Source organism: Dermacentor andersoni, chromosome 4 (assembly GCF_023375885.2).
Source record: "Dermacentor andersoni chromosome 4, qqDerAnde1_hic_scaffold, whole genome shotgun sequence".
Taxonomy (NCBI): domain Eukaryota; kingdom Metazoa; phylum Arthropoda; class Arachnida; order Ixodida; family Ixodidae; genus Dermacentor; species Dermacentor andersoni.
In genome coordinates, this window is record NC_092817.1 from 10449476 (window position 1) to 10465040 (window position 15565).

Consider the following 15565-nt stretch of genomic DNA (forward strand, 5'->3'; position numbering starts at 1 on the left):
CCTTCATTGTTCTAAATTTCAAAGCAAACTATTCTTTTCTAAATACAGAAGACTCTGTAAACACACATAATCACTACTAATTGCAGTGGTTAAGGGGGGACGCGGGTCTTGAAACGGCAAAAATTGCAAAAAAGTTGATTTTCGGAAAAGTACATTTTCGCTACGTTTATACATTCAAGAATCCCTCCGCGAAATCTAGAAGCTAAGTTTAATGGGAAAATAATAAAAATGGCGCTTAAAGGGGCCAGGGTGAACGCGAAATCAGCAAAATTTGGACAAAAATGTTCAAACTTTGCGCCGTCGCCATTTTCGAATGCGGTGGCCGATGGCCGCCATCTTGCGCTTGTTTTGAAGCTGTTTTCTTTGTGCGCATTTTGCGCCAGTTCAAAATGGCGTCGGTGAAGGGAAACCGACGCTATCGCGCCATTTCTGAAGGATGCGTCCGTGCCACCGATTGGCCAAAGCGCGCACACCCCCCGCGCGCCTCGCTCCTATTGGTCCGGCGCTCTTTGGCGCGCGCTCGACCGCTCTCGCGTTTCACTACGTTTGTTTATCTCTGGTTTCATCGCACCGCTGTCTACGTTTGTTCAGCCGCTTGCTTCGCGACGACGTTTGATAAGGTGCTGATTTCGCTGCCCGGATGGCTGGAAAAGATTGTCGTCTCAAGGCTACTACGTGTCAAGCGGCTGTAGAATGCGTGACGGAAGGCGGCTAGGCCTGTCATACTCGCGGAGTTGCCGGTTGCTGGTCTGCCTGGACATTCTACCGGATCAAGTTCCGAGCTGCAAACCGGCACGTCTAGCGTCAACACTTCGTCCGCCCACGCCACGCGTTTTGGCACAGATCGTGCAGGCACCGTTTCCTTCCCGATTGAAGAAAGTAGCGAGCCCGCAGCGAGCGCCGGAAAACGTGCCTGGCGTCGCAGTCTGCAATGGAACGAAAGTTCAAGCTACTGGGTGTCGACAGGAGAGAGGACGTCAACGACAGCGGAAATTAATTTGCAATCGTGGATTTATCCATCGTACGAGAGTTCCTTGGACTTGTGCTGTGTCCCGGGTGTGGCTAGAAAGCGGTGATGCTTTCAAGGACCCCGCCAAGGAGTACGGGCTCTCAGCAATGTTCTGACAATGTTCTGTCGTCACAATGCTGCGAGAGCAAAGGGAGAGCCTGAACCTAGGCAACACTACAACTTGCCAGAACATGTGGCAGAAGCAATGCTGCCTGTATATACGCGGCTATCTGAAAAAACCCTGCTCCAAAGATACCAGCGAGGCAAGACACAGAATTCGTATGAGAGCCTTCACTCAGTGATTTGGAGTGTCTCAAAGGAACAACATGCACCTCTCTTTGCCGTGCAAGCTGCTGTTGCGGAAGCTGTCCTACGCTTCAACACTGGGACACTGGCTTGCGTCCACTGCAATTCTACAGCAGATACACATGAATATTCCTGGCACTGCATCTCAGCAAGCAAAGGACGAAGACGGCCATCGAAGTTCCAACTCCAGCAAGAAGCCTCTTTGAGCGCAAGGAAGCTGGCCAAAAAGCGGCATAAAGATAGGATGCATCCAGATTATGCCCCTGGTGAATTTCCTTGAGATTTTATTGGTACGTTCTCAATAGAGACGTTGCAGAATGTTTTTCCTTGATTTCTCAAAACAACAATTCTGACAGACTTCCAATTTGGAGGTAAAATAGCTTCTGTCCTATTTCAGCTATCGGCATAATTTTTTTTTTTGCCAGAAAGAGAAATGTATGCAGTAAGCAATATGCACCTTTTCAAAGCAGTACTCTTCTCAAAAATTTTTTGAAATGGGTCACATGCTTGACATGTCAAGATGGCATTTTTTTCTCACAACTTTGATGAGCTCTTTTGCTCAGATTAGCCTAGAACATTGATTAATACCTTATTGCACTCCCTGAACATTCTAGATAGTCTTTATACTCAAATTACTATGTTAGGGTTTTCTGTTTAGATGCTAATTTTCCTCCAAACAGAGCACCCAGCTGATACAATGCTTTTAGATTATATCAGAAACTACTTATCCTATGGCAAAATTAATTATATTTTTAGAATCTGCATATTAAAATACACAAAGTGTGAAAATTTTGTTCAGATCTGTCCACAAATAAAAAAGTAGTATTTCAAGTGTAGCCTCCCCCCTTAAGCCTATCGAGCTGGCCAAATTGAAATGCGCCAAGCATTTCAATGTGCTGGCTTTCCTGCAAGAAATTAATAAGGGTGTTCTGTGCCGCTTATCGATGCATGCATTCATGGCATAATGGTTTAAACATCGGGCTTCTGTGCTAGAGATTATGTGTTGTAATACTGCTGTCAGACAATCATTATTTCATTATTTATAACACAGCACTTTGTTGAAAATGACGAGTTTAGAAAGGCACAAAGCCTGTTGGAATCCATAAGGATGAAGTTTAGGAAAATCCATGTACAGTCGAACCCACTTATAACGATACTGGTTTTAACAATATATCAGATACTGGTTTTAACAATATATCAGTTATAACGATGAGAAGCTGCTTCACCGCCAACCTTTGGATGTTTTCTATGGGGAAATAACCTGCTTACTACCATGCCCCCACACCGCATTATTGGTTATAACGATGAGGTCTGGCTGCTGGGTGTCTGTGCTGAAATGTAATGAAATGCAAAATCCTTGAAAGGAAAAAAAAAAAAAGAAAACGAAATTTGAGCTGCTGTGTGATGCTCGGCGATGCCTTGGCAAATGTTCCTTGCTGCCCGTGGCCCCACTTTGCAGTTATAGCAGTGCCATTCTTGACTGCTGACCGCCGCTGCTTGTTACATGTGATCGGAGTGCGCAGCAATCAAGAGTTCAACAGTTAAACAAGAGAACACAATCAGCATCTGAATGGAGGAAGGTGGTGGGGAGGGGCACTGGTCTTCCTGCCAGTATAGTCTTCTCACAACAGCTTAGCCATCTCCCTATTTTTATTTTTTCGTGGAATGTGGTTATTACCATTATTGGTTATAACAGTGGAATCTTTATGGTGCTTGAAAATTGTTATAAGTGGGTTCGACGGTATATTGGCTTTATGGCGTATGTGGTGGGGCCGTGAAGGTGTCCGAATTATCAGGCATATCTGAAAAATTAATCGTTGATTGTAAATACTAGCATAATATTCAATTGAATATTTGAAAATATCGAATGTACACTCAAGTCAACCTTCAAATTTATGGTTACAGGGGGATATAAATGACAAGGCTGCAAGCTTTGATGCCTAACTAGAGTAGGGCTACCTTTAACTGTGGCCTCAACTGTACATTGCTTGGATTGAGATTGATCAACAATTACCTAAGTACTGGCTGTACTTTTTGCTTTCCTCTTGTTCAGGTGGTTTTGCACCGACTGGCAGCTCACTCTTTGGGCAGACAACAACGCAGAGTCAAAATGTGTTTGGTAAGCCAACAGGGTTTGGCATGACAACCCCGGCTTCAACATCAGCGTTTGGAACCACCAATGCATTTGGCACCACTGGAACCTCTGTATTTGGTCAGCCACAGCAAAAGGTACTTGCCGAGCTGGTAAAAAATTTGAGTAGCAATGTGGGTCAACTGAAGCAATGCGTTGAACACTTTCCTTTCTGCACTTATTCCCATCGATAGCCCGCTGTTGATGATTGCTAATTTGTATTTTGCTGCTTTCCTAGCGCTCCTGAACGGCTAGTTCCATATTTGGGTTATCTAGAAATAGGGGTATGTGAATATGTGAAAAGTTTGAATATTGTCGAATATTGTATGTCTAATACAGTCAAACCTCGATATATCGAACACGGATATATCGAATTATTGCGTATATCGAACAATTTCTATATCACATGGAAAATCGCATGCATTTCTAATTCTTTATTTCGAACGGGGCCGGATGTAAAATGCATATATCGAACTCCGCCGCCCCAGACCAAGTGCGCTCTGTTGAGAGGAGGCGAGCTTTCCCGCAACACTCTCGAAGATAGCAGCGGCGCGATCGGCGTTCCAGACTGCTGCGTACGACAGCTGCCCACATCGGTTGCGCCGAGGGCGCCATTTGAACGTAGCGGCGTACACACGCGGCAGCTTGGAGCCAGCACGGCCGCCTCGATCACGCGCGCACGGAGAGGCTTGCCCCCGCCATGCACGCGTGATCGAGGCGGCCGTGGAGGCAGTTGGAGCGCTTTGTCCGTGCTGAGCCACAATCATGTGCATTGCGGACTTCGTTGGCGGTGATGACAGCACCGAAACAGTGGCGGAGTTAACAGACGTGGAGATCGCGGCAGAAGTGACTGCTGAGCGGCCAAACGAAGACGCTGCCGAGGCTGATCCAGCAAGCGCCGATGTTGCCCCGCTCCCGACTGCAACTGAGGCTGTAGCTGCTTTGGCTGTTGTACGCCGCTACTGCGGCGCAATAGAAGGCACTGGACTGTCTCTTGTGGACCGTTTGGACTATGTTGAGGACGCCGTGGTCAAGCAAGCGGTTGCTAATATGAAGCAGGCTACGCTGCTTCAGTACTTTCAGCGAACTAAATAAATACTTTGTTTGAAGCTTCATGTGAGTATCTATTGCGCCACAATTGGTTCATTGATTGATTTGCTCTAGTTTCTGACGCGTTTTCTGCGTGATTTTATATATCGAATTCTGGCTATATCGAACTATTTTGCGATCACCGCGCTGTTCGATATATCGAGGTTCGACTGTATTCATATTTGATTGGAAAAATAGATATTCGAAAATGTTTGAATATTTGGCTGCATAAGAATATTCGAATCAAATCAAATATATTTCTGGCTGTGCAGCAGCAAATACTGTTTTTAGCATTTGTTTCTATCTAATCTAAAAATATTGGGGTGATATTGTGCTGAATTTTGCAAAGATTTTGTGCTGCTAGCAAAATTTTGCCTGTAAAGCACACTTAGCCGCTAAGCGTCTAAACTATGCAGGAAAGCCAGCCTCACAGTTGCAAGGGGCACGGGTTTCCGTATAGCGAGGGCGCACTTTATTTTATTTTTTTTGCAGCGCCACGCCCAGTTCTGAGCTTATTGCTTGATAGCAAGCGCGACTAGCGACGACTGGCACAGGGTCAAATGCCTCCAAGATTACAATTATTTGATGCGCTATAAGAAGGCACAGGCTGGCAAGGACAGCTAGTGAGAATTACTAAGTTTTCCAAGTTAACATGAGCCAAATACACAACCTTTTAGTATAATGGCTTACTAGTCTAGTTTCTTAATGTTGACAATGCAATCACAATGTCCCAACATAACAAGTTAACCCAACTTGCTAATAAATTAATGTGCATATCATTATTCAGTTCGTATTTGAAAATTTTGATATTCGCACCCCCATATTTAGAAACTGTGTACTCAGTTTCACTTTTCTTTTTCCACTTAGCGTGGATTTTTAAATCTCCTACGAAGAAGGGGTGTGGCCGGTGCGATGAGCGCTCATAGTTTCCAGGATGTTGTCGACGTCGTGTGCTGCTCATGCACGGAAACATTGCATTTTTCTGATTCTAATGCATCAGCACGCAAGAATATGGCTTTTGAAAGTAGCATGTGATGCGGAGGACAACTTCGGTATGTCAGATTTCTGAAAGGAGTCTCGCTTTCTTCACCAAACTGCTTCTTCAGAGCTGCCGTGCGCCAATATGAAGATATCCTGCGTGTTCTAAAGGTCTCAGTTCTTATCTGCAGACAACATTCAGTTGGGATCATTTGCTGGCGGCCACGTAGCAAGTTGTTGAGCGCTAAAAGACTGGGATTTTACCTTGGCATCACGCTAGGGTTAGTCACTAGGATTAACATTTTCCTTTAAATCTGAAGAACCTTTTCACATAGAAAGATCATATTTGCTGGAGTATTGCACAGGTCCTTTGCATTGAAAATGTATATTCTGAAAATTTTTTGAAGTTTTTCTGTGTGAGGCAACAGTAATGTTTTTTAATAACTTTTTATTTTTTCCTGCCAAATATTTATTGAGATACTTCTTTCAAATTCTCTTTAATAACTGTGTTGTTTAGTACAGTTGGAAAGAGAATTTCTTCCTCTTCAACTTGATACGATATGCTTCAGTATCAAGCATCCTCTGTGATAGGAAGAAGGTATTTACTAGACTACCGAAAATCTGCTGTCTTTCCCATGGGCAAGAAAGTGTTAGTAACGGTAAGCTCTTGCAAATACGTCAATCGTAGTGAATTTGTTATAAACAAAAAATGCGAGGACACCTAAGCACTTCTTAAGAGTTGTGAATATGAAAGCATTAATGTCTAAGTGAACGCCGATTCGCATCCGTTGAGTTACGAACTCCTCAAGGGCAAGCGAGCGCGTTGAGATGCTTGGCGCATTTTTATTTGGCCTTATCAAGGCGCAGTTAGAAAGCAGGTGAGAGCTTGTGTGGAAAGGGAACGCGCAGATAACACAGGCTTCCGGGAGCGACAGCGAGGGTGATGTGGCCTGGCAGCGATGCCCTCTCCCCTCACGCAACACCCAGCGCACTGTCACAGCAGAAGGTGTTCCCTTTCACCCGCTCTACTCCATCGAGGCCCAACCTAGCAAGTGCAAGCAAGTGCAAGCAAGCGTCACAAGTGTGTGAGGCACGCTCGTGATGTGGCGTCACAGCCAATAGGAAGTTAGGTGCCGTTTCACTGCTACAGACGCCGCTGGCTTTTTCGCTCAGTGGGCCATTTGACACTTCCACATAAAAAATTGTTTTATATTGATTACTGCTGATTGAAAAATTTATTCTGTTCATATATGTGCACAGGTGCAGGTGAGCTTTTGCAGAACTACTTTGATGCAAGAAGCATATGAAATAGCTTGCCACTTAGCTGGGCCTTGTTACCAATATTGTCGCGAGACAGCTGTACCTTGCTGTGCTAGTGTCTGACACTTCATCAAGTTGTGCTCCTATTTCCGCATTGCTTCTGTTAACCTTAATTTTTGTTTTCCCGATGTATTAGCATTTACTTCAAATTGTTGCCACCTATAAACAATGTGCTTGACATAATAGGCTGTGATTGTGATCACTTCTTGTACTTTTATGTGCATGCGCTCGTGTGCAATATGCTGCTTGCATCTAGAAAACGTGGCACTGGCTTTCTTTGCAGTCTCTGTTTGGCCAGCCAACAGGAACAGGTCTCTTTGGCAGCACAACCGCAACAACACAGCCATCCACTGGATTTGGCACTGGTTTTGGGACTACATTTGGTGCTACAACACAGGTGTGAACATTGTTTCATCATAAAGATATTGTAGCCACACTGCAATACAAAATTGAAAAGTAAGCATGGGAAACAGAAAATGCATACATATTTAATTTCAGTGTGAAAAATTTTGCACACACTAAACGGCAACAACAAATAAAGGACAGAGACCAGCGCATAGTCACAAATGAGCTTTATTCCTCAAGCACCACAAGTACTGTATTTACTCGATTCTGATGCGCCCTCGATTTTAACATGCACCCGTTTTCTGTGAACCAAAAAAAACATATGGAAAAAGACGCCCTTGATTGTAACACGCACCCGTTTGCTGTGACCTAAAAGAAGAGTCCTGTACAGTACCGCACACCTCATTCTTTTATACAGAAATGCAACTTTCCCTCGTTTGGAAAAACAGATTTACTCCCAATACATTAAAGTTGCGATAAATAAAAAAGTGCAGTTTCGCCCGAAAGGCGAAGCATTGATTGCAATAGCAAATTAGTAGACAGCTATATGAAAAGTAAGGATAGTAGTTTTATCGACCGTATAAACTTGTCAGCATTTGCTTATTAATTAAATTAACAAACATGGTGTCACACGCGCACAAGCAAACATGAACACTTCTCACTCAATGACCGTGGAAACTGTTTATCGAAATGCTGGAGTGAGGAAGTGCGGCAGCAAGAGCAAGTGAATTGACTTTTGTGCGGCCTCTCTCTTCAACACGAACTAAGTGACGAGAATACAGCATGGTGCGCCTAGATGCGTAGACTCTGTCCATATCGCTGATTGCTTTCAAGATAGGGGCCGTGCTGCAGCACCGTATGCAGCAGCTGCCAGAGTAGAACGCCTCTCCTGTTTGTGCCAGTTCCGTACGCAAGTTTTGGGAACTCTGAATGCCTGTGATGTGGCCCGATTTCCATCCGTCTCCGCACACGTGATCACTTTCCTTTTAATTGCAGAATTATGAGGAACTCAGGCGTGTCTTCGCAGTCGGCACATCCATTCTGATAGAGCAAATGCAGAAAACAGAAAGACGGACTGTAGATTAACCTAAGCAGCTACCTAAGCACACGTACTACAGCACATGGAGAAAGTTATGGCAGCTAGACTCGAAGCACGTACGAGGCAGCCATATTGCAGATGGCCATATGGTAACATAGATTTAGGATCGTACTCGATTCTAATGTGCATACAATTGCTGGACCCGTTTTATCGGAAAAAGAGTGTGTGTTAGATTTGAGTAAATATGGTATACAGTAAAAGCTCGTTAATTTGAATTCCACGGGGATGCTACGAAAATTGGAATTATACAACATTCCAACTAATAAAAGTCAGAGAAAAAAAATGTTTCGCTTAAGGCGCATATATAGTCTGACGTAGAGTTTGCGCGCACGCACACACGCTACGTCATGTTGGCAAGAACAACGTCTCTTGGTCCGACATGCCCGATGTCTAGATGGCTCTTGCTCCATACGCGAGTTCATTGCAACGACTGCGCTAACCCACAATGCATGGCGCAGAGGAAAAAGGTGCCCACGCTGCTTCACCGACAGTCGCAGACAGCCGGTCTAAGTGTTCAAAGCAGTGCGCTCTGAAGGTAGCAGCTGATGGCGCGCTCGTCGTAGTCTAGAGGGGACGGTATTTCGGCTGGTGCAGCACAATTGGCGTAGGGTGACTGGCCACAAGCGGCGCGCGCAGAGAACGTCGGACGCACTTTTGCACAGCTGACGCTTGCCGCAGGAACAAAAGCTGCACTCTAAAATGCACTCGTGAAACGCACCATAACATCCGGCGATGTTGGTCTCCATATTACTTTCGTAGCTGCACCGGCTGCACGCTGCCGAGTTGCAAGACTGTAGCTGACTAATTCTCCGGACTTGGAGGGGACTGAAAAATAGTCAAATAAAAGAAGTAAGAAAAATCCGTGAGTCGCAAAATTGAACTTTATTCCAGCTAAACTGGACTGAAAAAGTCGCAGATGGTTCCTTGTTTTAAATTCCTGCTGCTTGCAGTGACGTCTGCTTGCATCTGTGCAAGCTTCATGTTCTCGTCATACGCACTAGACAATAATATTAGAGCATTGACTACGTCTTGCGTTGATGGTTGTGGGCAGCCAGATATGTCGTCGTCGGAGTCCGAGTCTCTTTGCGGTGGTGCGGTCACCTGGCACACGATCTCATCGTCTGTAAGCTCTGCGCACAACTCTATGTTGTTGTTGATTGCGGCAAACTGGTGAAAAGTGACAGCAGCAGGAAGGTCCATCCATTGCTGCGCAAGTCGGCAATCAACTGCTTGCCGGTGTCAATGTCTTCAGCGGTGCTGTTTGCCTATCTGGCGACGGGCTCTTCAGAGTTGCAAAATCCAGCATGCCTAAAACAATTTGCAATTTTCGAATGCTGAACAGCCTTCCAGGCATTCGCTAGCATGCCGAGTGCCCAGAACAGGTTCACAGAGTGCGTCTTCCCGTTGCCAAAGCACAAGAGTATGCAGTCAAGTAAACGGGCCCGGTAGTGCACCTGGAGGTATTTAATGACCCCTTGGTCCATTGGCTGGAGCACACTCGTCGTATTTGGCGACAAGAATTCAAGACGAATAGCTTGCAGGTTGCTTATGGCGCCTTGCGCCTCACTGTTGTTTGCAAAAATTAACACTTGCCTCTTCTTAGGCTCAAACATCCGGTCCAGTCGGCAGACTTAATCTTCAAACAACCTTTGTGTAATCCAGGCCTTTGTATTGCTGCTGTGCCACACAGGCAGGTTCTTCGTACCCTTAAAGCAATGCGGGTTTTTTGCCTTCCCTATCACTAGAAGGGGGCAGCTTCTCGGTGCCAACTGCATTTACCCCGACCATGGCAGTTACCCTCTCCTTGCCATGCTTCCCACCAGTGCAGGCGTCACTAGTAAAAGAAAGTGAACGGTCCGGCAGCATCCTGAAGAATAAGTCTGTCCCGTTACAATTGTCTGCAGGAGCATACTCTTGTATCGGGGCTTTCAACTTACTCGTCCGGTAATCCGTGACAGTAGATTGATCCACGGCATTGCTTTCCCCGCAATCTTTTTTGAAAGTGACTCTGTGCCTTTTCTTAAACCCACGTATCCACCCATCGGTGAACTTGGAAGTCCTGAATGCCCATTTTTAAAGTGAGCATCTCTGCTTTTTGCTTGAGCGTGTTGCCTGAAACGGGGAGGTTAGGAATCTTCTCAACCGTAGCTGCAGGGCCTCCTCAAGCTTCGGATGTTGTCCTTTCTAGTAATTTTCTGTAGTTTTGCAGAGTCATTGGTCGACTGCAGGCAAGATCTCTTTGTTTTTCATCTAATGGGACAATGTTTGTTTGGAGAGATTAAACTCCTTCGTGACGTCAACTTGGGTCTGTCCTTGCTCAGTAAGCCTGATGATGACTGCCTTCTTGTCCAGCATCACATCGAATATTTTCCGCGCTTCTTTGACACATTTGGTGGAAGTGGGTGAAGAGCTGGGGTCATGGTTTCGAAAACATGTTGGCGTTGCGCTGAATGAATGCCCGCAACTCACTGAAATAGCGATGATATGTTATATGGCGGCTAGTTATGGCAGGCAATGATTTCAGCTGCACTGTATTGGATAAATGCCGGCGGATCACTGCTGGATGAAAATGTGCGCAACACCACCTATGACACTGAAGCAAAACTGGTGGTGATGATGGTTATCGTGGGCATCACCTGGTGTTCATAGGTGGTGTCAAAAACTGGCCATGCATAACCGGTTTCAGACTCTCAAAATCGCTGCTGCTACAGGCTACAGGCAAAAGCACGGCCTTTAGGATCGGCGTTTCTTTCAACAGGCGTCACCATTGCCGCATGAGTATGGACGCCTCCTATACTTGCTAATTAAGTTACTATACTGTATATAGTTCTGGCGATTTCACAAATTAAAATCAGTTGAAGTCAGCACCTGTGTTGTATTCTTCCTTCAGTCCTCGTCTTTTGTGTGTGTGTGTTTTTTCCTTTGCTTTCGGCACACATATACAGTAGCCATATTTAATTGCTATAACATGGTGTGGAAGCATAGTAGTAAACACTTTATTTTGTTATATAGCAGATACGTTACATTGGCTGCTCATTGTTATATTTCTCATGTATTGTTAAATCCGGAATTTGGTTCGACTACATCTGGATTGCTGGATATTTATTAATGTTAAGATATCATTCAAGATAATGTAAGCTCTTGTGTATTTTTGAGTATAATAGCTGGCTGAAGACAATATGACCTTGCTGCTTTCCTTCAAGTAAGTTACTGTTTAGCTTGCCATTACATGTGTGCAGCCTGCTCTTGTCATGACAGTGTCCTTCTTCCTGCTTTTTTTTCAGCCAAGTGCTTTTGGGGTGCGGCCAGCATTTGGTACGGCCACCACATCTACGCCTTCCACCTTTGGGTTTGGCACTACAGCCAATACAGGAACATCGCTGTTTGGGGCCAAGCAGCCAGCTTTTACCTTTGGGTCGAACACACCAGCCTTTGGCGCCACGAACACAACAGGCTTCGGTATGTGATGACGCTGCCTGCATCAACAAATGTTGTCCTAAACTTTTGTCCTAAACAAATGTGAACTTGTGAGTAATTCATATCGATGCTCTATGTTTATAGCAGAAAGCACGAAGTAGTGTAAAGCCATTGGGACAAAGAGTCTGTTGATTTAAATCTGTATTGCCCTGTGGTAAAATATGTCTCTCATGAGGACCTTATGGGGAAAGAAGCCACCTATACTACTAGTCTGCACTTGTGCATTTGTGATGTACCATATATTGCCACGTATAAATTAACTCCAAATATAGATAAAATGCCCCTAACTCGGACCCCCATAAACAGAATAATAAAAAAGAAGTGCCAGGACCTAAGTACAGTAAAATATTGGTGATGCAAATTTCCTGAGGTCGTGCAAAACATTTGTATCATCAAAACTTACAAAATTGAAAAAAAAAAAAATTGTTACTTGTCAAGGATTGCCTTCTGGATTGCCTTCTGGAATTCGTCAAGGATTGCCTTCTGGAAGGTGTATTAATGTGCACACCTGTCCTCTCGAATATTCTTGCATGCCACTGCATGCCATAGCTCATTAAGAACAATGAATGTTTCTGTCGTTGTGGGTTGCCGCTTGTTATTGCTGCTGCGTTCATTGTCTTCATCCTCGCTGGTAAAAACGTCAGGCTGTGATGTGGAAACTTCCTCCGCAATGTCCTCCATGGTAGGCATACTGCAGGCCACCAGATCGTCATCCACTGTGACAAAATCTTTCTCTGTGCCATTCAATTCCCGAGCTCATTCCAATATTCAGTTTGAATTGCCAGCTCTTGCAGATTCTTTTCAGATGGCTTGCCAAATCCGCATTTCGCAAAACAGTTTGCGATCTTTGTTGGTGAGATGCGGTCCCTGCTCATTGTGATAAAGTGTCACATCTAGTATGCTGATGTTCAGTTCCTTGTCTTTTCATTCTAACTTCGCCAGTAAACGATGTGCCAAGAGGCTTAAAATAATATATGGCATTCCAAATGATACTCGCCTGGGAGTTCTTCACGTCAAGTAAGAGTGCAATCTTGTCAGCTTTCTCGCGCAGCTTCGTGCCATCGACATTCACTTCAGCTATGACCTCTTTAAACCATGTAAGGAGAACATCGTCGAGCTGCTCCTGATGAGCAGTTCTTGCCTCTTTAGCGTTGACACTGAAGCGTTGAACATTTTTCATTACAGTCGAACCTCGATATATCGAACAGCGCGGTGATCGCAATATAGTTTGATATAGCCAGAATTCGATATATAAAATCACGCAGAAAACGCGTCAGAAACTAGCGCAAATCAATCAATGAACCAATCGTGGCGCAATAGATACTCACATGAAGCTTCAAACAAAGTATTTATTTAGTTCGCTGAAAGTACTGAAGCAGCGTAGCCTGCTTCATATTAGCAACCGCGTGCTTGACCACGGCGTCCTCAACATAGTCCAAACGGTCCACAAGAGACAGTCCAGTGCCTTCTATTCTGCCGCAGTAGCGGCGTACAACAGCCAAAGCAGCTACAGCCTCAGTTGCAGTCGGGAGCGGGGCAACATCAGCGCTTGCTGGATCAGCCTCGGCAGCGTCTTTGTTTGGCCGCTCAGCAGTCACTTCTGCCGCGATCTCCACGTCTGTTAACTCCGCCACTGTTTCGGTGCTGTCGTCACCGCCAACGAAGTCCACAATGCACATGATGTGTGGCTCAGCACGGACAAAGCGCTCCAACTGGCTCCACGGCTGCCTCGATCACGCGTGCACGGCGGGGGCAAGCCTCGCCGTGCGCGCGTGATCGAGGCGGCTGGCCCCGCCGTGCGCGCATAGGTATGGCATAGGTGCGCGCGTGATCGAGGCGGCCGTGCTGGCTCCAAGCCGCCGCGTGTGTACGCCGCTACGTTCAAATGGCGGCAGCTGTCGTACGCAGCAGTCTGGAACGCCGATCGCGCCGCCGCTATCTTCGAGAGTGTTGCGGGAAAGCTCGCCTCCTGTCAACAGAGCGCACTTGGTCTGGGGCGGCGGAGTTCGATATATCCATTTTACATCTGGCCCCGTTCGAAATAAAGAATTAAAAATGCATGCGATTTTCCATGTGATATAGAAATTGTTCGATATACGCAATAATTCGATATATCCGTGTTCGATATATCGAGGTTTGACTGTATCTGGTCATGTTAAACGATTGTGTACAGGGTGGTTGGCGCCAAGCCAGACTGCTTGGCGAGGTCAGTCCTTTTCCTCTTTGGATCTTTGCCCTCCTTCTGCAAAATGTCTAGTTTCTCCTTGAATCCCAGCAGCTTTAGCTTTCATGGTGCAAGCAGCTCGCTTCGATTAGTGCACGAACCAAATCGCACAAAGAGAGTGCAGGAGACAAACTACTGGTGTGCAAATGCGTCATGGGGACTACCAAAGGTGAGAGAATAGCGAGCCAAGTGAGCATCACAAATAAAAAAAAAAAGGAAAGAAACCCAGGTCGGTTCAACATGGCGGGGGAAGCGCACACCTGCCCTCACCCCTCATAGAACGAACCGACGGTCTGTCAAAGGCCTGGTGGCTAAAGTCATGCTCTCTCATGCTTCCTACCTTGCTACTCTCTGTGTGTGCTGTGCACAGTGTGTCCGCTCAATGGGGGGACTAATGAGAGATTGCGCAGCTGCGTGGTGTAATCGCGTGGCGACTACAGGCACTCGAAATCTCACTGCGCTGGCCGTTCCGCTGGCTTGCTGCTGCTGTGGCTTGCGCATTTGTATGATGATTGGCTGTGGTGTGGCAACTTGTTCGGAACAGCCGATGTATTGCACATTCTGCACAATGCACTTCCGCCGGGGAATATTACGAATTTGTATTGCACCAAAATTTGTACCAGCCGTGATGGTACAGTCAAACCTCGATATATCGAACACGGATATATCGAATTATTGCGTATATCAAGCAATTTCTATATCACATGGAAAATCGCTTGCATTTTTAATTCTTTATTTCGAACGGGGCCGGATGTAAAATGGATATATCGAACTCCGCCGCCCCAGACCAAGTGCGCTCTGTTGACAGGAGGCGAGCTTTCCCGCAACACTCTCGAAGATAGTGGCGGCGCGATCGGCGTTCCAGACTGCTGCGTACGACAGCTGCCCACATCGGTTGCGCCGAGGGCGCCATTTGAACGTAGCGGCGTACACACGCGGCGGCTTGGAGCCAGCATGGCCGCCTCGATCACGCGCGCACCTATGCGCGCACGGCGGGGCAAGCCGCCTCGATCACGCGCGCACGGCGAGGCTTGCCCCCGCCGTGCATGCGTGATCGAGGCGGCCGTGGAGCCAGTTGGAGCGCTTTGTCCGTGCTGAGCCACACATCATGTGCATTGCGGACTTCGTTGGCGGTGACGACAGCACCGAAACAGTGGCGGAGTTAACAGACGTGGAGATCGCGGCAGTTGTGACTGCTGAGCGGCCAAACGAAGACGCTGCCGAGGCTGATCCAGCAAGCGCTGATGTTGCCCCGCTCCCGACTGAAACTGAGGCTGTAGCTGCTTTGGCTGTTGTACGCCGCTACTGCGGCGCAATAGAAGGCACTGGACTGTCTCTTGTAGACCGTTTGGACTATGTTGAGGACGCCGTGGTCAAGCAAGCGGTTGCTAATATGAAGCAGGCTACGCTGCTTCAGTACTTTCAGCGAACTAAATAAATACTTTGTTTGAAGCTTCATGTGAGTATCTATTGCGCCACGATTGGTTCATTGATTGATTTGCGCTAGTTTCTGACGCGTTTTCTGTGTGATTTTATATATCGAATTCTGGCTATATCGAGCTATTTTGCGATCACCGTGCTGTTCGA

The 15565-nt window shown here is 46.2% G+C and overlaps 1 protein-coding gene and 1 pseudogene across 3 annotated transcripts in view; one reads left to right on the forward strand and one right to left on the reverse strand.

Annotated features, from left to right (window-relative positions):
• The window catches only part of Nup98-96 (nuclear pore complex protein Nup98-96), a 264767-nt gene that overhangs the window by 31777 nt on the left and 217425 nt on the right, over nucleotides 1-15565 (forward strand). For all 3 annotated transcript variants that reach the window (XM_055073379.2, XM_055073380.2, XM_055073381.2), the window contains 3 exons: nucleotides 3369-3544; nucleotides 7117-7230; nucleotides 11562-11736. In XM_055073379.2, coding sequence (XP_054929354.1) covers nucleotides 3369-3544; nucleotides 7117-7230; nucleotides 11562-11736 — 465 coding nt within the window. The remainder of the gene's footprint in view (nucleotides 1-3368; nucleotides 3545-7116; nucleotides 7231-11561; nucleotides 11737-15565) is intronic.
• On the reverse strand, nucleotides 9169-10323 carry LOC140217033 (tigger transposable element-derived protein 4-like; annotated as a pseudogene).